Source organism: Archocentrus centrarchus, unplaced genomic scaffold (assembly GCF_007364275.1).
Source record: "Archocentrus centrarchus isolate MPI-CPG fArcCen1 unplaced genomic scaffold, fArcCen1 scaffold_33_ctg1, whole genome shotgun sequence".
Classification (NCBI taxonomy): domain Eukaryota; kingdom Metazoa; phylum Chordata; class Actinopteri; order Cichliformes; family Cichlidae; genus Archocentrus; species Archocentrus centrarchus.
Window position 1 is genome coordinate 1,477,395 of NW_022060261.1, and position 22,242 is coordinate 1,499,636.

Sequence of the window (22,242 nt, forward strand, 5' to 3'; positions counted from 1 at the left end):
AGAACATACGGCCGCAGATCTGATGGTACAATTACAAAATCGATCATCGACCTGCGACCTAGGGTGTCCTGGTGCCACATGCAGTTATGGACATCCTTATGTTCGAACATGGAGTTCATTATGGAAAAACTGTGGTTTGCACAGAATCCCAATAACAAAACACCATTTGGGTTCAGATCGGGCAGACCGTTCCTCCCAATCACACCCCTCCAGGTCTCACTGTTATTGCCCTCATGAGCATTGAAGTCTCCCAGCAGGATGAAGAAGTCACCTGATGGAGAACCTTCAAGCAACCAACCCAGCGACTCCAAAAGGATGGGTACTCTGAACTGTCATTCAGCCCGTAAGCAGAAAGAACAGTCAGGACCAGTTTCCTGGCCCCAAGGTGCAGGGAAGCAACCCTCTCGTCTACTGGTGAAAACTCTGATGTACAGGCGGCAAGCCAAAAGGAGACAAGAATACCCACCCCAGCTGGCCGTCTCTCACCGAGGGTGACTCCAGTCTGGAACAAAGCCCAGCTCCTCTCCAGGAGACTGGTTCCTGAGCCCAGGCCATGCGTTGAAGTGAGCCCAACTATAAGTTGCTGGTATCTCTCAACCTCACGCACTACCTCAGGCTCCTTCCCCACCAGAGAGGTGACATTCCATGTCCCAATAGCCAGTCTAGATAGCTGTGGATCGGTCCACCAGTGCCTCCGCCCTTGACCACCGCCCGACACACACTGCACCCAACTCAGAATGTGAATGATATTTATAGTGAAGCAAGAAATCTCCTCCTCTTTACTGTGTCACTGCTCTTGGCCCAAACATCAGGACCGAAAGAAGGTCTGTGAACAGACAGCAGTTAACATTCCTGCTCCTGAATTTAGGAATATTAAATGAAGATGTTTTACTCTGCTCTGCCACCAGAGGAAAAACTACTTATGCTGATTAGGTGATTTCTAACACTCATTTCTCACATGTTCCTTCAACATCCTCTCATTCAGGGAAAGCAGGGGGAGGAGATGAGATTTGCTGGACTGAAAGCTGGTCTGATCTAAGCAGTGAAAATTGCTTTCAAACTTTTCTTAGAAGTTTCTTCAAGATGCTCCACATATTAAACATTAGAAACACTTGGGGAGAAAAAAGCATGTGACCATTTAAGAAGTTGGTTTCTTTATTGCAGCACATTTAAACATAACAGATGTTGACATAAGTTCTGCATTACAAGTAATGTGTCACCAACTGTATGACAAAGTGCAAAGCTATAAAAAAGACAAAAGAAAAAAACTTTTATACTATACAGTCAGTGACCAGTCAAGATATTCTTTCTGATTCACTGAGGATTAGATATCTGGACAATCTTATCTCCAGAGGAAGGACCTCTGGTTAGCTCTCTCTACCTTTGCTTTGACAGTAGAACCATGAAACTATTTCATAGTTCAGATTTTTTTCTGGTGAAAATGGTCTCTGAGTGTGAATAGTGCCCTGGTCTCTTTGAGAGTTACACAACACAACAGATGTTGACAGAAATGTGGAACGACAAGCAGCTGAAATGCCAAAATTAACAGTTAAAATCATCCATCCATCCAACTTCTTTTGCTTATTCAAGACAGTTAAAATACTTTGAAAAATAAAACAGCTGATAATAACTGCAGATCACTGAAAATGTAAATCTGCAAAACCAGGATTCAGTTAAATATGGGATAAAACAATATTTCCCATTTTTAACACAATTCTTGCTTTGTGACAAACTGCTGTGGGAAATGTTTAACAACATGCCATCCTGGTCAGGTTCCTCTAAAAATATGTTTCAATAACATTTGATTATATCCTTTATGAAATGAGAAGATAATGGATATTTCAGGTTGGACAGTTTAGTTGAGGAGCAGCTTGGTGCAGTATCCAACAGGTGGCAGCAGATCACCTGCTCAGAGTGGTTCATAATGTAAATTTGTGTAGACACACAGATACTAAGTTTCAGGGGCGGATCTAGGATTTTTCTGAGTAAGGGGCCATCAAGGGGCCACAGTATTCATAGAGTGGCCAAGTATTTGTGGTAGATGTGGTGATATATGGACCAATAAAAATTAAAGCCATTAAAGTTATGGTAAATCTTATCACCATGAGGTGTAAGAATTCAGTGAACTTATGTGCCATTTCACTAAATAACAATATCACACATTTCATAGATTACAGCATTGACTGTTGTTGCTCTCCCTAAATGATTTCTGACCTGATGAAAAGGGACTGGAGGTGCCCTGCTCCTGACCAGCCTCTGGTCTGCTGTGTCCTGCTGCTCTCTCCCTCCTCTCACCCTGCTCCACTTCAGCTGGCAGACTCACTCTACTCAAAAACTGCTGAATTCCTGCCTGAGACTTTCTTTTCATATTCTTCTCTATCACTGCCAAACAATATAGTTAATGTTAACACACAAATGTTACAAAGAAGTACATGAATTAGTGAAATGCTAATTAATGAAATGGGGTGGCTGTAGCTCAGTAGGTAGAGCAGGTCACCTACTGATCGGAAGGTCAGTAGTTCAATTCCTGGCTACTGCTGGCTGCATGCCAATGTATCCTTGGGCAAGATACTTAACCCCAAGTTGCTCTCCGACCGTTCTGTCGGAGTATGAATGTGGGTGAATGTTACCGTAATTAAAGCACTTAGCTTAATTAATTAATCATGGAAGTGCTTGTATGAATGGGTGTGCATGGGTAAATGCAAAAACGTGTTGTTTAAGCGCTTTGAGTGCTCATATCTGAGTAGAAAAGCGCTATATAAGAACTAGTCCATTTACCATTCATATCCAAACACAAGTAGGGCCTCAGTTAATATTACTCTTAACTAACTTTGCTTCTTAATTTAATATTTGTCAGACTTACACTGTGTGACAGCTGTGAGTAAAAAGGGATTTATGACTTATTACCAACAAACTCCTCAAAATGTAGACTGGCATCAGTTGTTGGTTAAAAAACTTTCTCCGCAAGATCGTTCAAATCTTCTTTTTCTTCTGTAAGCTTTATTCACATTGGACATTCCTATTTGGCTCATTAGCGCTACTGGTGTTTTGGCATGGAATTGCATCCACCTATAATTTGATCCTCGCTCTCGGACAAAGGACAGATGAGTGACAGGACAGCGGCACTTCAGGGGGCCAATCAGATATCAGATGGGGCCAATGCCCCTGTGGCTCCGCCCCTACAACCGCTCCTGTATGTTTCCACCAGCGAGGTGACAGTGCACCTGATACCTGAACTGATTCAAAGCAGCAGTTCAGCCTTAGTTCAACCATCGCTTTTCTCATGTAATACACACCATGCAGTGAAATAGCGGTAGATAACTTTATGCTGAGATGACAGCACATTTATTTTAACAATAACAAAATAAGAGATACTAGGCCGCGGGGTTCGTGAAAACTGAGGGACGGACGCATACGGGGGGCTGTGAACGCATGCGGGTACACGGCGAGCCGCCAACATGCCCGGTCCGCCCGTGGGCAGAACGTCCGAGAGCCCCTCACAGCAAAGGAGACGGAGCCCCGCGCAGGCCGGGGAGTACGCTCGGCAGCCGGTAACGATCCTTCCGCAGGTTCACCGACAGAAATCTCGTTACGACTTTTACTTGCTTTAGTTTGAAAAGTTTGATCTCCGAACATTTTTTCTACACAGAGGATAGACTCACCTTCAGCTGTGTTTACAAGCTGACCACCAACAACAAAAGCCGGCTGCTCAGTGCAGCCAGAAAACGCTTCAAGTCACATGGTCCTATCTTACATTCTGATTGGTTCTAAGGCCATGGAGGCATTTGCGGACAATGGGAAATTGTATTTGCAGGCTGTTGGTAATTCAGACTAGTCAGCTGGCCTGTTGTTCCTGCAGCTGGAGCCTCGTTTGTCTGGTACTCTCAATCTTGGAGTCAAACCTCCACACTGATCTGTTTCTGAGTCTGCCTGTGGTCACAATTAAACCTGCTCTTGTGTCTTTGTTGAGTTTGGTGTCTTTGCAGCCATTTCTGGGCTATTGTGATGTATGAACCTAGAGATGTCCTACCAATACTTACCACAGGGGGGCAGACCGCCACTAGGGCATACAGGGGTTCTGATAGCAACAGTAGCATAATAAAACAAAGGAGTGAACCAGCAAGAAGTTGTCCTCCATGCTCTGTGTGTCGAGTAACAATGTTTACTTAGTGACACTATAAGGGAGCAACATAACATAAATTGGCGACGAGTCGTGTATTTCGGAATACTTTTCATCGACTGGCTGTGAAAGTTAAGTCAGCTTTGTGCAAGTTTTTGGACCGAAATGAACACCCGCGTTTTTGGATGGCTAATGTGCTGATCAACTATGAGCCAACCATCATCGGAGGGCCCGAGTGCAGCTAGTGTTACATCTGCGGATACAAGGACATCGAGTGCTTCGAGTTCATCTACAGTGCACGTAATCCCAGAAAGACGTATGATGGCTGGAATATATGGACATATGGACATTTTCGATGAGTCTGGTGAGCAATGGGCAACGTATATTGAATGTTTTGAGCATTACGTGGTGGCTAATGACATTCATGAGGCTAAGAAAGTTTCAGTACTGTTCAGTGTGATGGGACCTAAAACGTATGGACTGCTTCGTAGCTTAGTAGCTCCCGTGGCACCTGGCACAATGACTTACAAACAGGCTGTGACTGTGCTTAAAGATCACTTCACACCGAAACCGCTTGTTATAGCCGAGAGGTTCAGGTTCCACAAGCGAAATCAGGGGGAAGGAGAAACGGTAGCACAGTATGTAGCAGTGCTCAAGAAGCTATCGGAACACTGTGAGTTCGGGGCTTACCTAGAGGACGCTCTGAGGGACAGATTTGTTTGCGGATTGAAATGCGAAGCTGTGCAGAAACGCCTTCTGACTGAGGAAAACCTCACGTTCAAGAAAGCTGTTGAACATGCAGTGTCAGCAGAGACAGCAGCACGCGACGTACAGCAGTTAAGTAATTCCCTGAAAGTAAACGCAGTGTTTTTGCAAGGTGAAAAATGCCGCCGCTGTGGGAAGGGAAATCATAGTGATGATGACTGCTGGTACAAAGACCGCGAATGTCACCAGTGCGGGAGGAAGGGCCACACGAAACGAATGTGCAGGAGTAAATCAAAAAGCAGTCATGAAAGAGAACATAAACACAAAGATATTAAGCCTGAACAGAAAAGCCATGCACACAAACGCAGCGTGAAAGATAGAAAGAAAAAGATCCATCACGTCGAGGCGAATGAAAGTGAAAGTGAAGGAACGAAATCGGATAGTGACAGTGACTTGGGACTGTATGCAGTGTCTCAGAAAGGGAAATATTCACGCATATCAGTAGTGCCAACAGTTAACGGAAAGAAAATGGAGATGGAATTGGATACAGGGGCTGCAGTGTCATTGATTCCTTGGGAACTGTACAAACGAAAGCTGTATAAGTTTCCTCTGCAACCCACTGATATCATACTAAAGACATACACAGGAGAGCCTTTGGCACCAGAAGGAGTTGTTAAAGTGCAAGTGGCATTGAACAAGCAACACGCTGTCTTGCCACTGTATGTGGTGAAGGCGGATGCTCCACCATTATTTGGCAGGGAGTGGCTGAGAGCCATTCAACTAAATTGGAGAGACTTAAAGACTGTACATGCAATTGAGTACAGACAGACAGACAGCTTAGAGACAGTGTTAAAGAGACACTCCGCTGTTTTCTCCGATAAGTTAGGCACCATGAGAGGAGTGAAAGCCAGGCTCACTCTAAGACCAAACAGTGTACCCAAATTCTGCCCACCACGCAATGTGCCATATGCTCTTCGACTGCGAGTGGAAGCTGAGCTGACACGCCTCACTGAGCTTGGCGTCATCTCACCTGTGGCGCATAGTGACTGGGCTACGCCAGTGGTGCCCGTGAACAAGAAGGACGGCGCCGTGAGACTCTGCGGGGACTTCAAAGTCACCATCAACCCAGCTCTCTGCATCGACAAGTACCCAATTCCACGTATTGAGGACTTGTTTGCTTCTCTCGCTGGAGGTCAACGCTTCAGTAAACTGGATCTATCTAATGCATATCTACAGATGGAAGTAGAAGAGAGCTCCAAGAAGTTGCTGACCATCTCAACACAGAAAGGACTGTTCTGCTTCAACCGCTTGCCGTTTGGTGTAGCATCATCGCCCGCCTTGTTCCAGAAGGCCATGGACCAGGTGCTCCTCGGACTGCCACACACTCACTGCTACCTGGACGACATACTGGTCAGTGGTCCTGAGAAGCAGACACACCTGAAAACTCTGGATGCAGTACTCAGCAGGCTAGAGGAATACGGCCTGCACCTCAAGCAAGAGAAATGTCTCTTCTTCCAGGAATCCGTGGAATACCTGGGCCACATCATCGATGCTGCTGGGCTCCACAAGTCACCGGAGAAGGTACGTGCCATCGTGGAAGCACCAGCACCAGGCGATGTAAGTAAACTTCGATCTTTCCTAGGAATGCTAAACTATTATGGACGCTTTATCCCTGATCTGGCCACTGTGCTAAAGCCGTTGAATGAACTGCTGAACAAAGAAAAGAAATGGCAGTGGACGTCAGCCTGTGCATCAGCGTTCCAGAAAGCCAAAGCACTCCTGGTATCACAAGAGGTGCTCACACACTACAACCCTGAGTTGCCTCTCCGTCTCGCTTGCGATGCTTCACCCTATGGGGTCGGAGCTGTTCTCTCGCATGTCATGCCGGATGGCGATGAAAAACCCATCGCCTATGCATCCAGAACTCTCAGCAAAGCAGAACAAAACTACGCTCAGATTGAGAGGGAGGCGTTAGCGATAGTCTTTGGAGTACGCAAGTTCCACCAGTACCTGTATGGCAATACATTCACGCTACTCACTGACCATCGCCCGCTTACAACCATCTTCAGTCCAGTGAAAAGCACACCATCTATGGCTGCAGCTCGCATGCAACGCTGGGCGCTCATGCTTTCCGCTCACAATTACACCATTGAGTACCGAAAGGGGGCCCTACATGCCAACGCTGATGGACTGTCAAGGTTACCGCTCCCTCATGCCCCCAGTGAGAAACAAGGTGCAGTGGAGGTGTTCTACACGTCACAGTTGGACACATTGCCAGTCAGCAACGCCGAGATCAAGCGTCACACCATGTCGGATTCCACCCTGTCCCGTGTCATGGAAATGGTCACAACTGGTCGTTTTCCAGCTGCAAAGGACGCAGGTGAGCTGTCTCCCTATCTCCAGCGCCGCCATGATCTCACTGTGCAGCACGGATGCCTTATGTGGGGGTTGAGAGTGATTGTGCCACCCAAACTGCGCCCCCGGGTGCTGACAGAGCTACACTCAGCACACCCAGGTGTAGTAAGGATGAAGAGCTTAGCTCGTAGCTACGTTTGGTGGCCCAGCATCGACTCCCAGATCGAGCACCAAGCAAAATCATGCCACTCATGTCAACGAGTGCAGAAAGACCCTGGCCTAGCACCCTTACACCCGTGGATGTGGCCATCCAGTCCTTGGGAACGGATACATGTGGACTTTGCAGGTCCATTTGAAGGGCACATGTACCTGGTCATAGTGGACGCACACTCCAAATGGCCCGAGGTGCACATCATGGATAGCACCACATCCAGCAAAACCATCCAAGTGCTTAGGGGACTTTTTAGTCGCTATGGCATTCCACACAGTCTTGTAAGCGACAACGGCCCTCAGTTCTGCTCTGAAGAATTCAGCACGTTTCTGAAAGCCAATGGAGTCAAACACATTCGCTCAGCACCATACCACCCTGCCTCCAATGGCTTGGCAGAGCGATTTGTGCAAACCTTCAAGCACGCTCTGAAATCTTCCAGAGGAACTACACCAGTGCAGCAGCGTCTGGATACGTTCCTCCTGACCTACCGTAACACCCCCCATGCAACAACCAAGGAAAGCCCTGCAATGCTGTTCATCGGACGCAAGCTGCGTTCTCGACTGGATTTCCTGAAACCAAGTATGGCTGGAACAGTGCACCAGTCACAAGAGGCTCAACAGCAACGACGCCAGCTACACTCTAAACAGAGACAGTTTGAACTTGGTGAGCCAGTGCTCGTGCGTGATTATAGGAGGGGGGAGGATAAGTGGACGCAAGCTGTGGTGATCGAGAAGACCGGACCAGTGTCCTACAAGGTACATGTGGGAACACAAGGGGTCTGGAAGCGTCATGTGGACCAGATGCTGACTCGGCCCGAGTCAGACCCACCAGAGACTGCAGGGAGTTTTCCTGTGAGTTGTCCGCTGTCACTTCCTCAGACAACCACACCTGACCCAAATACACCTCAACAGAAGGAGGATACTGATACAGTGCCACACACACCACATGCACCACCAAAAACACCCAAAACACTCAAGACACCACAGTCCACAGAAATGACACACACAGAACATTCAGAGACAACAGGGACTGTACGACGATATCCTGTGAGGATCACACGTCCGCCGGTACGTTACAGGGATCAGTAACCTTAACAACCACAAAAAAAAAAAAAAAGAGTTGAACAATGTTGACATTCCAAGATGTTGTAAAAAAAAAAAAAAAAGAAAAGAAAAAGTTGAAGAATGTTTAAGAATGTTTGCTTTTGTAGAATGTTGTTAAATGGTTCTGAGTTTTGATATTTGAAGTGATTATAAGCTGTGACATAACTCTCCTATTTTCTGGTAATGTTGTGGAGAAGTAAAGAAAGAAATAATCTCATGTAGTTTAAAAGGGGATATAATGTCTTACGTTTGTTTCCGAAGAAATGTTTTTGTTACTGACAACAAATCTTAGTGGGGAGGAGATATGTGATGTATGAACCTAGAGATGTCCTACCAATACTTACCACAGGAGGGCAGACCGCCACTAGGGCATACAGGGGTTCTGATAGCAACAGTAGCATAATAAAACAAAGGAGTGAACCAGCAAGAAGTTGTCCTCCATGCTCTGTGTGTCGAGTAATAATGTTTACTTAGTGACACTATAAGGGAGCAACATAACAGCTCTGATGTGCAGTTTTGAGCATCATTTCGGATTCAGTCACACACTGTTTATTTTTTGTTTGTTTGTTTAATTTACCAAAAATAAATACAGGGCTCCTTTACTCTGTTTTTGCTGACTGTGGTGTATAAATAATTATAAATACTAACATAAACCCACCCTGTGGGCGCCCACCAGTTGATTCTGAAAGAGCTGTTAGCTGAAAATGTATCTCAGCATGTTTTGCAAATTTGAAGAAAGTGAACAAGTGGATACAAAATAAGAAGTGAGAGGCCTAAAAAACATCTACAGCAGATGAACAGAATCTGAAAGTCACTTCTTATAAAATTCATGGAGTTAAGCCAGTGACAGATACAGCTCAGTAACATGACCTAGACAGGAGAACAAATTAACATTAACTGGATGCTGCTGCGAGGAGTACAGTGGTTCCCTCACAGCTAGGAGGTCTGGGTTGGAATCCAGCTTGGCCTCTCTGTGTGGAGTTTGGATGGTCTCCCCGTGTCTGCATGGGTTTCCTCCCACAGTCCAAAGACATGCTGTTAGTGGGGTTAGGTGACCTATGGTATGATGGTATGGTATGATGGTGACCTATACAGGGTGTACCCTGCCTCTCGTCCTATGACAGCAACCCTGAACAGGATAAACGGAGAATAAGGCAGCAAGACCCCAGCTGATCCAAACTTCAGTTATTTTTCTTTAATTTGCATGCATGACAACAACAACACAACCCCAGCATGTAACTCATGATGATGAAGCAGAGAACATACAAGAGATGCAAACAAACGATCAGTCACATGTCTGTTTGTGTTGTGTTTTTGGCCTTTCTTCTCTATGATGCACTGAAGGACACACGGTTATTGTTATGGACGTTATGAAGAAGAATCCAGTCTCCTGGGAGGTGCTGCAGATGCAGGAGTGCAGTTTTGGTGTGAGTGGTGCAGAGCTGAGGTCAGACACAGACAGGTGACACATTTATGAGCCACATGTACTTTCAGTCTGTGGAAAAATGAGCACATGAGGCAGCTCAGGCCTGCCTGTGTGGTTTCACCCCCACACTGTAAAAACATGAACGGCCTACATTTATCTTCTCCTTAATCAAGGTCACGCTTCTTTGTGTCTGTGCAGCTCAGAACTGATGCTCAGTGGTCACTGCAACAATCTCACTGCAGTCCTCGGCCAATCCCTGCTCAGCATGGGTGGATTGTGCTGTTGCTACGGAGATGAGAAGGTTACTTCCTGTCAGACAAATGAGTGAGACACTTCCTGATAAAGTATGGAGGAGAGTCAGAGTGTTACCTTTGGCTCTGCATCGATACAAAGACACCATGAGGAGAGTGGAGATGAAGTATGGACATAACACCACCAGGTGGAGGACAAGTCTGAATACAAGGTGGGGGGAGTCAGGGGGTGGGGCTGAGGTAGAAGGTGGGGTTGTAGATGTGGTGGGAGGGACCCTGGTTGTAGGTCTACCTGCAGAGAATCCCACCTGTTCAGGTGAATATGTGGATAAATTAAGATGTGAAATGAGAGTGAAGCTCCTCACCTGTGACAGTGATCCAGCTGGATGGAGACTCTCCATGACCGCTGATGTCACACTTGTAGAGGCCTTCATCAGACCTGGAAACATGCTGGATGGTCATGTGACCTGTAGGCTGCTTCCTGATGAGGGAGCCATCTTTATAGAAAGCAGCTGGGAGGTTGGAGGGAGTGGTCTTTGTTTGACAGAGCAGAGTGACGTCATCTCCCTCCATCACAGGGAGGACAGGACTCTGCAGGATCACTGATCCACCTCAACACAGAGAAAAACTACAGCATTTCATCCATTTACACACAGCTTCATCAACACTAACTCCACACACTCAGCTTACCAGAGACTGTGAGATTAACCATGTTACTGATGGCACCTTCTCTGGACTCACACCAGTAAACTCCACTGTCTGATTGGAAAACAGTGATGCTACAGGAAGAACCAGACCATCTTCCCCACCCATCTCTACACTGAGTCCTCTGTGGTTTCCTTGTGTTCCTCCTCAGAGTCCATCCAGCAGAGCTGTCGTCCTCCTCACAGCTCAGAGACACAAAGTCTCCTTTAAAGAACTGAGAGCTGCTGGGACTCACAGTCAGACGAGCTGTGAGGGTTACAATGAAACATGAAGCTAAACAGGTCATATTAGTGAGCATTTATCAGGTTGAAGCTGTGACAGAAGAAGGTTACTGACCTTGGTTTGTTGTGCAGCTCAGCAGTGAGATCAGAACTAAAGAGAAATGACACTCAGGTTGGTTTGAGGTGAACACAAAGAACAACTCCACACAAACAGCTGACAGACCCACAAACTCGTCTCTCTGATAGATCTGCTCATTTTAGAGTTGATGCAGCAACAAGTTTCAATAAAGTTTGTAAAACACACAAAAACTGTGTTATAATTAAAAATGTATTGGGCCTAATCAGAGCTGCTGTGTTTCCTGGACTCCTGATCAAAGATAAAGAGTCAGTTCAGACCTGCAGTTGGTCCTCATGGTGTTTGAACTTGAATTCAGCCTGATTAGTTTTTCATGTCTTCTCCTCCATCATCAGTTATCAGGAGAGCAGACAGTCAAAGGTCAATAATTCAAACAAACACAGAGATTCTACTTACAGAGCAGACACAGCACAGATGTTTCCTTCATCGTCCTTCTCACTCATTTGAGCTTTTTTCATTTCTCTCACTGACACCAAGTAAAGCCCCGCCCTCTTCCTCTGAGCACCAGCTTTACTATTGGGGCAGAGACTGTGTGTGTGTGTGTGTGTGTGTGTGTGTGTGTGTGTGGACGTCCCCCTCAGTGAGAGAGGCAGATATGAGCTGAAACAGGAATCAAACCAGGGACGCTGCTGTTATGGAGCTGAACTGGAACCATTCACACACTGAGGCCCTCTGAACACATTTTAATGACAGCTGTGCAGAGACACACTGATGACTGACTGGAACACTATGATTCACATTTTAGATTAACACCATCCTCCCACAGGCTTTAGATATGGACACTAGAGGGAGCTGCTGGACTGGAAACACTACATGGATACAAGCAGGTCATCAGTGATGCTTTAACTGCATAACACATGTAAACTAAACTCTACACATTTCATATAAAAGTCCTCCAACCTTTCCTGCTGAGGCTGCTGGTCAGTCAGAGGTTCAGATCAGTGCAGCATTAACACATCAGTGAGTATAAATACTTATAAAATAAAAGTACTCAGTTACAATCTTCAGCCTTCTGCTGCCAGTGTCTCTCAGCTCCATCTAAAAACTTACATTTAATATACTCTGCTGAATAAATCAGTTGTTTTGTGTGTGCCCTTGTGTGGTGTTTATATTATTGTTGCTCAGCCAGTGTTCACGGGTCAACAGATGAGACCTGTTGAAGCTGAACCTCAGAGTGAGCCCGGCTCAGTGTGGTTCCTGTTTAACCCTTCTACTACCACAGGGGTCACTGCTGGCCGTGACCCCTGTGGTAGTAGAAGGGTTAAAAGAATCTCCTGGTTTTCCATGGAAAGATGAAAGCAGAGTTTTCCCACCTGGTGAGTTTTATAAAGCTCTGCTTCCAGTCTGTACCTCTCCTACAGCCTCGATTACAGCTACATGCAAATTAGGTGATGATGTCATATAGCGACTTTTAGGACAGCCAATAGTTACTTTACTGAGGAATTGGCAACAGTTGATGAAAGCTGCCGTCTTGTTCCATATTGTTTTTCATATATTTTGAACACTGTCACTGTGATCTCTGTATTTTTGCCTATTATTGATCATTTTCATCCATTGGAAGGTGTCCACATGGCCACAGAAAGATGGGAGACCCACTGTGCTGCTTGTAATTGTGATCAGTCCAAGTTAAAGGACAGTTTTGGAGTATTTGAGTTTCCAACTCCAGCGGGATCAGCAGCCTCAGTTTCCATTCCCGAGATGATTTTGTGTTTAAACCTGGGACTTCAAGGCTTTGGGCTGCACATTTTGAGGACTCTGCAGCATCAAACCTGTGGAACATACAGTATTTACAGGCAACAAACCTGCAAAAAACACTCGCTAGGTTTGCTGAAAAGCTCGTCCACAAATGGAACAGATACCAAAAAAAGCAATTGTATGGGACATTAACCCCCCAGGCCCAGCAAGCCACCTCCACGCCTAACATAAGTAGTTCGAGGTGGATCTAATGTGACACTTAGTGAACAAACACTCACACAATGTGAGAATGTAATCAAGCTGTTTATCAGGGGGAGCGTGTGACTTTTAGGATGTTGGAGCCTGGTAATATGAGCTGGTACACTGTTAGCGTATAACCTGCTGTTGTTGTTGTTGCTGTGACAGAAAATTATTTCTGGTATTTGCCAAAAAATGACTGGCTGCATTTAAACTGTTGTGAATTAGTTTTTGGCCTAAATTCTGCCACATTTTTGTAAGCAAAGATATCACACATCAAAAACACAGAAACACTTTTTGGTAGGTGAACTCTTTCTGGAACAACACCGGCTCTTGTCAGCTGTCCTTTAACAGCTGTCTGGAGGGGCTGATCTGCTGAAATATCAGCAACTGTGACAACATCAGGAATAAAAAGCATGTTATTCATGTTTTTGTGTTAGAGCCTTGACTTTAGTTCAGGAGACGAGGCTTGAAGTGAAGAGGAAGGAGGATGATGAGGTGGAGATGAGGGAGGACAGAGCACAGTGGCAAATGGAGCCCCAGGCATAGCTTGGTGATGTCCCAGATTACTGTCTGATTTATGGAGCTCGCAATCAGTTTTTATCAGACTGCTGATTAGGGGCATGCAGAACAGCTTCTGCTCACTCATTGATGAGCCACATCATAAAAAAATAACAGTTTTGGTGTTTCGAGCAGTGATTTATAATACATGTCCTTTAAGACTGAAGCCTTAATTAATGGTAGCTCTTCTTTAAGAAGTCTTGTAGTGGGGTTTAACAGGCATGTTGATGGTTTGGAGGAAGAAACTATTGAAGTTAACTAACAGAGATCAATGGAAAGTCTTTTCCTCCCACATGGCTCATATGTGGCCACTAGAGGGGGATGTTTGACTTTAAACACTAACATGGATACAAGATGTTTCCACCTTTTTTAAAAAAAAAGATAAAACATGGAGCCTGCGCTGCTCCTAATAAAATGGGCAGATTTTACTTAATGTGAGTCAAATTCACTTAAAAGTGTATTTGGAGTGGTCATGAAACAGACTTATGTGGACTTCCTGATCAGGCTGTGATACTTCTAATATAAACACAATAACTCATATACTCCAGAGTACAGTGAATAAAATTAATAATCACAGCCAGGAGTAAAAAGTGCTGTCTACTTACAGGCTGTCCTCTGCTGATCAACACAACACCATAATATTTTATTGATTTTTATTTTTTTTTTGGTAGCCTAACACTGATGCTGCTGTTTTCTCATCACCTGAACACATTTTCTCTAATACTCACAATGCATTATTCTGAGTATATAAAAGTCATCACTTCCTGTATCCATTTAAAACTAAAAGCCCTCTAAGGTTTTGTGGGCTCATTTAAAGGATTTTAATGAGGCTTTTATTATTAAATGTTTGCAGGAATGTATTTTTGAAAACTCAAATGAAATGTTAAAGATTCAATTTGATACAAGCTGATGTTACAGAAACAGAACTATTGAAATTTGCAACATACAATAAGCCAGTGCATCAACTTCTCACATACAGGGGTTGGACAATGAAACTGAAACACCTGGTTTTAGACCAGAACATCCCTTTCAAACAGCTTCCTCTTGCGTCCACAGTTAATCCTGTTGGATGTGGTTCGTCCTTCTTGGTGGTATGCTGACATTACCCTGGATACCGTAGCTCTTGATACATCACAGAGACTTGCTGTCTTGGTCACAGATGCGCCAGCAAGACGTGCACCAACAATCTGTCCTCTTTTGAACTCTGGTATGTCACCCATAATGTTGTGTGCATTGCAATATTTTGAGCAAAACTGTGCTCTTACCCTGCTAATTGGACCTTCACACTCTGCTCTTACTGGTGCAATGTGCAATTGATAAAGATTGGCCACCAGACTGGTCCAATTTAGCCATGAAACCTCCCACACTAAAATGACAGGTGTTTCAGTTTCATTGTCCAACCCATGTAGGAGCAACAGGCTTCAGGTGATAGAGCCACTGTTGTGTGAGAGACTGTTGACTTCTGTAAAATGCATCCAGGCATTTAAAAACAATTGTTTTTAAAAAAAAAAATCGGATTTGTATCAGTATCAGCAGATATCCAAATGTAAAAATATCAGTATTGGTATCGGACATTAAAAAGTGGTATCGTGCCATCTGTAGCTGTAATGCTTCTTATTTACAAGCATTCTCCTAAATATGTTTCTACTGCAGGTCTATTTTTAGTCACTGATCAGGGATTAAAGCATAAAAAAATTTTGATGGAGCCCCTCGGTACTGAAGGGGGGCTGTCTGTCATTACCAAATGATAGCTAGTGCTAATGGGCAAACTGTGGTGATAGCGGCCCGTTCTGGTAGCTAAAGCTGATGTTCTCAGCCCAGCGAGCACATCACGTGCGACTGTAGGGAGCATAGAAGTGTGGAAAAACATGTCAGCGATGATCTGCTGGGTGTTAAAAGGTCGTTTTTTTCCAACTGATGTCAATCTGTCACAGTGACAGAGAACTTTAATGCTGCTAATGTGAGTGAAACGCTGCGGAGACGTCTGAGCTGCAGAGTTTAAACGAAGCATCAAAGCAACAAATTTGTGTCGAGGATCTCTTATAATCGAAATATTCGAGTTACTCAAGGAATTGATGCAGCCCTAGTTGAAGGTATGATATGTAAGTGTTACTCTTCTGAGTCTGACAGGTGATCAATAAGTATTTATGATGATGAGAGTAAGGAAGATTCATTCATCCTAAAATAAGATACACTGACTTTCATAAACATTATTCAGTGAAAACACAATCGTCCATTAAAGAAGATTTTAATGTGTGAAAATGAAGATGATTTAAATTTGAAAGAAAACTGATTAAAATCAATTTTACAGCAGAAAACAAATGAGGACAGACTGAATTAAGAAAACATTCAGTGCTAATGTATGTAAAACTTTATTAGCAATGAACAAAGTCACAGAAAAATACTGAAATGAATGAATAACATGTGATCAGCTGTTGAACTGTTTAAACTGCAGAAACAAACTGAAGAGTCTCCTGCATGGAGGAAAAGCTGAACAAAGCTTCAGAGGAAACATCTGCCTGCAGCTGCATGGAGATGGTTTCTCTGTGCTTCATGATACTGTCTGTAACACTCACTCAGCTGGAGCTGATCAGTGAGTCCTGAACACTGTCAGGCACATTAGTGACTGTCTGTGATCCACACACAGATCATCACACTCAGTGTGTGTGCTGTCAGTGTGTTCTGTCAGTGTGTGTAATGATACTGTAACAGCTGATCTCTACATGAGGATCAGTTTGTGTGGTTCAAAGCTCACAGAGCAGGTTTGAGCTCACACACAGCTGCTGAACCTGAAGATAAACACACACTGATCCTGATGCTGTAACACACACGACACTGAACAGATCAGATTTATTGATACTCAAAGACGACACTGACAATTTGTAACAACACAAAGAGACTCACAGTTCAGCTACACAACAGTCTGAGACTTTTTATCCTGCTTTCTATAGATCACAAAAACAGCAGCAGCAACAAGAAACACAGCAGCAACTGACAGACCAACGATCAGTCCAACAGATCCTCTGTCCTCCTTCCCTCCTTCCTCCTTCCCTCCATCCTCTGTGGTTCCTCCTCCTGAACCTGCAGGTAGAAACAGGTGTGAGGTGTCAGCTGTCAGGTAGGTGATGAGTGAAGAACAGAACAGAATCCATTTCCTCTTCAAACTGCTGTCAGACATTATCTACTGCACTCTGATCACATCACTCAGACCAGCTGCTTTCTACAAAGTCTTATCAACAACATCTTTAGAAACAAACATCAACAACCAGGAAGCAGCTTCACCTCTGATCACAGACACACTGAACTCTGCTCACTCACCTGGAGGAACAACAACTCTCAGGTAGATGATGCTGATGAGCTCCACACTGTCATCCTCGCTCTGGACACGACACTCGTATGTTCCAGCATCATTAAACGTCACATTCTTCAGACTCACAGACACGTCTCCATCCTTCATCTGTCTGTCCTGCAGATCCACTCGGTTCTTAAAGGATGGATGCTGCTCTTCTGGAAGAACCTGACCATCCCAGCATACAAAGACATGCTGTGACTTCAGGTCAGCTCTGCTCCACTCTACAATGTCGATGCTGTGATTTGGAGCTCGACATGTCAGAGTGACGTTCTGTCCAGACTCAGCTGTGATGTTTTTCTGGTCTGAAAGAGGAAACAACACAGAGCAGAGAGGTTAAAGGTCAAAGTACAACTGGTCACATGGTTCCAGCCCTGTGCTGTGCCATGCTGAATTCAGGTTGAGCTGGGCTGATCATTGCTCCGGTTTGCCATCTTCACTATCACTGCAATTAGCAGGTGGACACACACCCCTCACACTGTGACCCATCGTCAATACCAGACTCTGATTCTTTCTCTGGTTAGATCGCTGCACTGTAGTATTATTTCAGAGCAATTTGCAATTGAACACCAGTCAGGGCCAGCTTTGTTTACAGCGTGCGATCTCCTGGTCCTGTTCCTGCTTGATTTTCACAGGCCTACAGAAAGCATATTTTTACTATTCATTTTCGGCTGCAGGTACAAAATACATTTCACTGTGCATTGTACTGTATATAACTGTGCATGTGACGAATATACATCATCTTATCTTAAATCGAGTAATTGAATAAGAAATACTTCTGTCTTATTAACAGTTCATCTGCATATTTTAACTTCTGCATATTTTAACTTCCGTACTGCAGTTTTTCCCTGTGTGACACAAACAGGGTGGATGGAGCAGCTACAAAGTTCTTTTCTTCACTTACTGATCAGGTGGTTGATGAAGGACCTCCAGCTGTTTCCCAGTAAAGGTTAAATGGAGGTTACAGGGGGGGAAAAAAGCTGCTGCTTTGTACACTAGAAAACCGTTTACATTCGCTCCTTCTGAGCTCACCTTTCAGTAAAGGCTCCGCCTGCCCGTGCAAACAGACTGCAGGTCGAACTGCTGCTGCTGCTGTGTTATCAGTGTTTTTGTTGAAAAACTGGGGGCTGCATGAGTGTGATGTTGTAATGCTTTGGATTTACAAGCATTCTCCTAAAAACGTTTATACTGCAGGTTTATATTAGTCACTAATCAGGGATTAAAGTATCAAAAATATTTTGACGGAGCCCCTGGGTGCTGTGGGGGTAACCGGGGGTGGGGGTGTGTGGAATGACGGCCAGTTCTAATAGCAGCACCCGCTTTTAACAATCTGTTTCAGTTCATTCTCAGCACAGTGAGCACCACCCACACACACACACACACACACACTCTTCTTTGTCAGCTTTGTGTCTCCTTCACACACAAACTGAACCATTATGTAAATAATTCTTGATTAAATATTAATATGCAGAGCAGACTGAAACTTTTCCTCCACCTCACAGAGTGAATCTCACCTGCAGACACAAACACAAAGAGGCCAACAAACAGCAAAGTCGAGCAGAGCGACTCAGATCCAGCAGCCATTTCCTTGTTCCTGAACAACACCTGGATTGTTGTAACTGTGTGAGGACGATGGTCTCTGAATACCTGAACCTGACTTTAAAACCTGACTACAAGAGATTAAATTAAGGTTTAAATGATGCTGAAAGTCTGTCTGTGAGCACAGATCTGACTTTGAGACACTCGTTCAGACTCCACATTTATGATTCAGCCGCTCTAAAGGAAGTCACGTTAGAGTGACGTAGGTGGGCTGGACTGTAAGGTAACCAGAAATAAGTGCGTCATAACTAAAGAGGAGAATTTAAAGCTAAATCATCAGCTACATACTAAAGAGCATCATCATCATCAAAGGACTTCAGAATGATTTCCCTGTATAAAAATGTAGATTGTACTATGGAGGAGGCAGCATTTAGCTGCAGCCTCCATCAAACCACAGCTATGCTGGAGAACTTTGACCTCCTTTGATTCTCTTTGAGTTGTGTTGGAGCCACAGAGAGCAGATCTTTGTTCTTCATGGAGAACCAGGGAGGCTGTAACCAGGAAGCAGTAAAGTGAAGCTTTAATCCTGCTTCATTAACATGAACAATCTGTTAATCCACTGAAGCTCACAGACTTCAGTCAGATCAGCTAAAAGGCTGAAAGAGGTCATTTTAAATACTTACTGTTGATGAAGGAGCTCTGAGAGAAATTATCCTCTGAGAGATTTAAAAAAGTGTCAGGTTGGTGTACTCCATCTGATTCTTCACTAGGTCATAAAGAATTTGCTTAAGTTTTATTCCACACAAGCAAAAAGGTTAAACTAAAGTCAAATATTCAAAAAAAAAAAAAAAAGATAAAGAAAAGTTCCCAACAGCCACCAATGTGCAACTGCACCTGTATTTCCTTGTTATAGTTCTTTATGTAACACACAGACCAGTATGACAGGTGCTGGAAAAAAATGCACCTCCTATTTCCTGATTATCATCATTATTATTGGTGCTCACAGACACTCAGCAGTTTAAACCTGTTTGAGCTGCTTTAACACCAACAATCCATTAATGATTACACTCAGCCTGTCAGCTGATCCACCTATAAAGAAATCCACTCTTTAAGACAAAGAAACAGCAGCTACACCAAACTGTGTCTGCAGTCACTGCCAGGCTGCTGTACAGCAGACTGTACAGCTTCATCACACTGTAGGTTCCTCTAAACCTGATAGTGATGCTTCAGTTTCACCCTGAGGCTGTGGGAGTGTTTCCAACAGTCAGAACTGGCTCTGCAGCAGCTCTGTGTGGGTGACCGTTTCTCAATATGTGTACTTGTGCGGACTTGAGACCATGTGAAAGGTCGTCACTCTCAGCCCAAGTTCTGTTCCAATTCAAAGTTCGCATAAAGGGAAGTTCGATCAAAATACCCAGATGTGTTCTTAAATTTTATTTTCCTCGGAAATGTACTTAAATCAGTGGGGAGTCCTCCTTGTTTGTGTGCCGGTAGATAATCGTATCGCTGCTATCAAACTACAATTATGGCCGAGTGGAGTGTAGTGGAACGCTCGGACACCTGGAGGGGGGGGGGCATGAAATGTCTCATTCACATTTAAAGAGACTGCACCAAAATGATTTACATATGAAAAGGAAGCATTTAAAAGCATGATATGTCTCCCTTAAATATTTATTGGCCTGTATTCTAAACGCCTTCTGTCTGTTGTAAGTGGTGGAAGGCTTCTGGAATAAAAACATCATTTTAACATCTGACCTGTTTTGTGCAGTAAGCAGCAGAGCGGTGTGTACATGTATAATGTTTTATTCAGAGGTGAAGTTTTAAAGCCAGTCAGTAAATTTAAGCTGGAAGGAGGTAGAAGCACTGAAGCTGAGCCGCGATGTCATCGAGGCCTCCGGTGTTCCCGTTCGAACTGGCTTACTTGTTTTTTGACAAACGGCCGGCGTCTCTGTCAGTGTTCAGGTTAAACTGGTTCAGCAGTGACTGTGTTGCTCTATTAAATTTTATTTTCTGCTGTTTGTGATCATGAGCCTTCTCGCTGTGAAGTGATTTCATTTTAACCTCAGAGTAGTAACAAAGTAGATCTGTGGAAAATCTAATTTTGATTTTGGCTCCAAACGGTCACAAAAACAGTGTAATCAACAAAAACAAGTATTATTAAAATGTTAGTGTAACAGGCCCCTGGCGAGTGGGCTGCCAACAGATTATATTTTGTCCTGAAAAGAACAGGAAAATCATGAGACGGACGACATCAGTGTGTTTCCTTCTCCCGCTTCTGCTGAGTCTTTATTTGTTTTACACATTCATGTGTCCTAAATGTTTTGTAAACACGTCTGTCTTCATCTATTACCAAAAATCAAAATAATATGGACTACAATTCAATATAAACTCAAATAATATAAACAAAATGTAACCAGTCAATAACAAAATATAAACTGATGTTGTTTGTAAGCAACCCAATAGAATACATGCTTGTTGTAATACATACTTTGTTTGTTACATACAATAAGTGCATAGTTACTCTCACATAGGTTTACAGGACAAACATTCCTGGGTTGTACCACAGCAAGGGTACATTAGTGTAGTGGTACACTTCAATGGACTCAGCAATGCAAAGAGGATTAACATTACACTAATCATTAACAATCATTTCAAAGGCACACAGAACAATCGCTATCAACGCATCAACTTTGATACATGTACAGGAGCAGTGCTATCCAATCATTACAAAAAAAAAGGAAACCTTAGGTTTAGAAAAGAACACAATCATAACTCCCACGCACAGCTACAGGGTGTGTGGTGAGCTAAGCTAGCTCCTCGTCTCTTCTCTTAGCAGCAACACGTCACTTTTTAAAGTACAGAATCAGAATCAGAATCAGAAGGTTTTTATTGCCATATGGGTGAACAGGTTCACAGCATTAGGAAATTGCTGCGGTACTTCGTGCGTACAGAAAAAAACAAATAAGTATAAAAACTATAAGACAATATACAAGTATACAAATTGCAAATATACAGAGATATTAGAGCTATAACTATAGCACAATATTACAAAATTACAAAATATACAGTGCAGAGACTAATTAAAAGATAAAAGAATGTAGACTATATTCCACTAATATGTACATCAGTGCAGTCAGACAGGTGCATAGACATAGGGTCATCAGCGTTTGTGGAGGGTGGTGGTAACAGTCTTAGGGTTATTGTTCATGAGTCCAACAGCAGAGGGGAAGAAACTGTTCTTATGGCGGGAGGTTCTGGTCCGTATGGACCGTAGCCTCCTGCCTGAGGGGAGAGGGTCAAAAAGTCTGTGCCCAGGATGAGAGTGGTCGGCTGTGATCCGACCTGCACGCCCCAGTGTCCTGGAGGTGTACAGGTCCTGGAGAGATGGGAGGTTACAGCCAATCACCTTCTCAGCAGAGTGCACAACGCGCTGTAGTCTCTGTTTGTCCCTAGTGGTGGCTCCAGCGTACCACACAGTGATGGAGGAGGTAAGGATGGACTCAATGATGGCAGTATAGAACTGCACCATGGTCCTTGCTGGCAAGTTGAATTTCTTCAACTGCCGCAGGAAGTACATCCTCTGCTGGGCCTTTTTGATGACAGAGGTGATGGTGGGCTCCCACTTGAG

At 44.0% G+C, this 22,242-nt stretch overlaps 3 protein-coding genes across 3 annotated transcripts in view; 1 reads left to right on the forward strand and 2 right to left on the reverse strand.

Moving 5' to 3' along the window:
• Nucleotides 1-5,011: 5,011 nt before the first annotated feature.
• LOC115776525 (uncharacterized protein K02A2.6-like) lies at nucleotides 5,012-8,479 on the forward strand. Its single transcript, XM_030724243.1, has one exon. It carries the CDS (start codon nucleotides 5,102-5,104, stop codon nucleotides 8,477-8,479), a length of 3,378 nt encoding a protein of 1,125 aa, XP_030580103.1. The 5' UTR covers nucleotides 5,012-5,101.
• Nucleotides 8,480-10,088: 1,609 nt separating this feature from the next.
• LOC115776505 (Fc receptor-like B) lies at nucleotides 10,089-11,660 on the reverse strand. The gene is made up of 6 exons (XM_030724225.1): nucleotides 11,630-11,660; nucleotides 11,213-11,248; nucleotides 10,862-11,122; nucleotides 10,537-10,782; nucleotides 10,290-10,463; nucleotides 10,089-10,205 (listed from the first exon to the last, which is right to left on the reverse strand). The coding sequence occupies exons 1-6, from the start codon at nucleotides 11,658-11,660 to the stop codon at nucleotides 10,120-10,122; spliced, it is 834 nt and encodes a 277-aa protein (XP_030580085.1). The 3' UTR covers nucleotides 10,089-10,119.
• A 4,977-nt stretch (nucleotides 11,661-16,637) lies between these two features.
• LOC115776526 (butyrophilin-like protein 2) overlaps nucleotides 16,638-22,242 on the reverse strand; it is a 143,191-nt gene continuing 137,586 nt past the window's right edge. Inside the window, exons 5-6 of the mRNA XM_030724244.1 lie at nucleotides 17,045-17,380; nucleotides 16,638-16,807 (exon numbers count right to left, since the gene is read on the reverse strand). Coding sequence (XP_030580104.1) covers nucleotides 16,638-16,807; nucleotides 17,045-17,380 — 506 coding nt within the window. The remainder of the gene's footprint in view (nucleotides 16,808-17,044; nucleotides 17,381-22,242) is intronic.

Coding starts and splice junctions, on each gene's coding strand:
- LOC115776525 (XM_030724243.1), top strand. CDS start 5,102: ATGTGCAGGAGTAAATCAAAAAGCAGTCATGAAAGAGAACATAAACAC.
- LOC115776505 (XM_030724225.1), bottom strand. CDS start 11,660: ATGAAGGAAACATCTGTGCTGTGTCTGCTCT. Junction 10,464..10,536: donor CAGCTGGATCACTGTCACAG/GTGAGGAGCTTC, acceptor GATTCTCTGCAG/GTAGACCTACAACCAGGGTC. Junction 10,206..10,289: donor GTATCGATGCAGAGCCAAAG/GTAACACTCTGA, acceptor TCATCTCCGTAG/CAACAGCACAATCCACCCAT.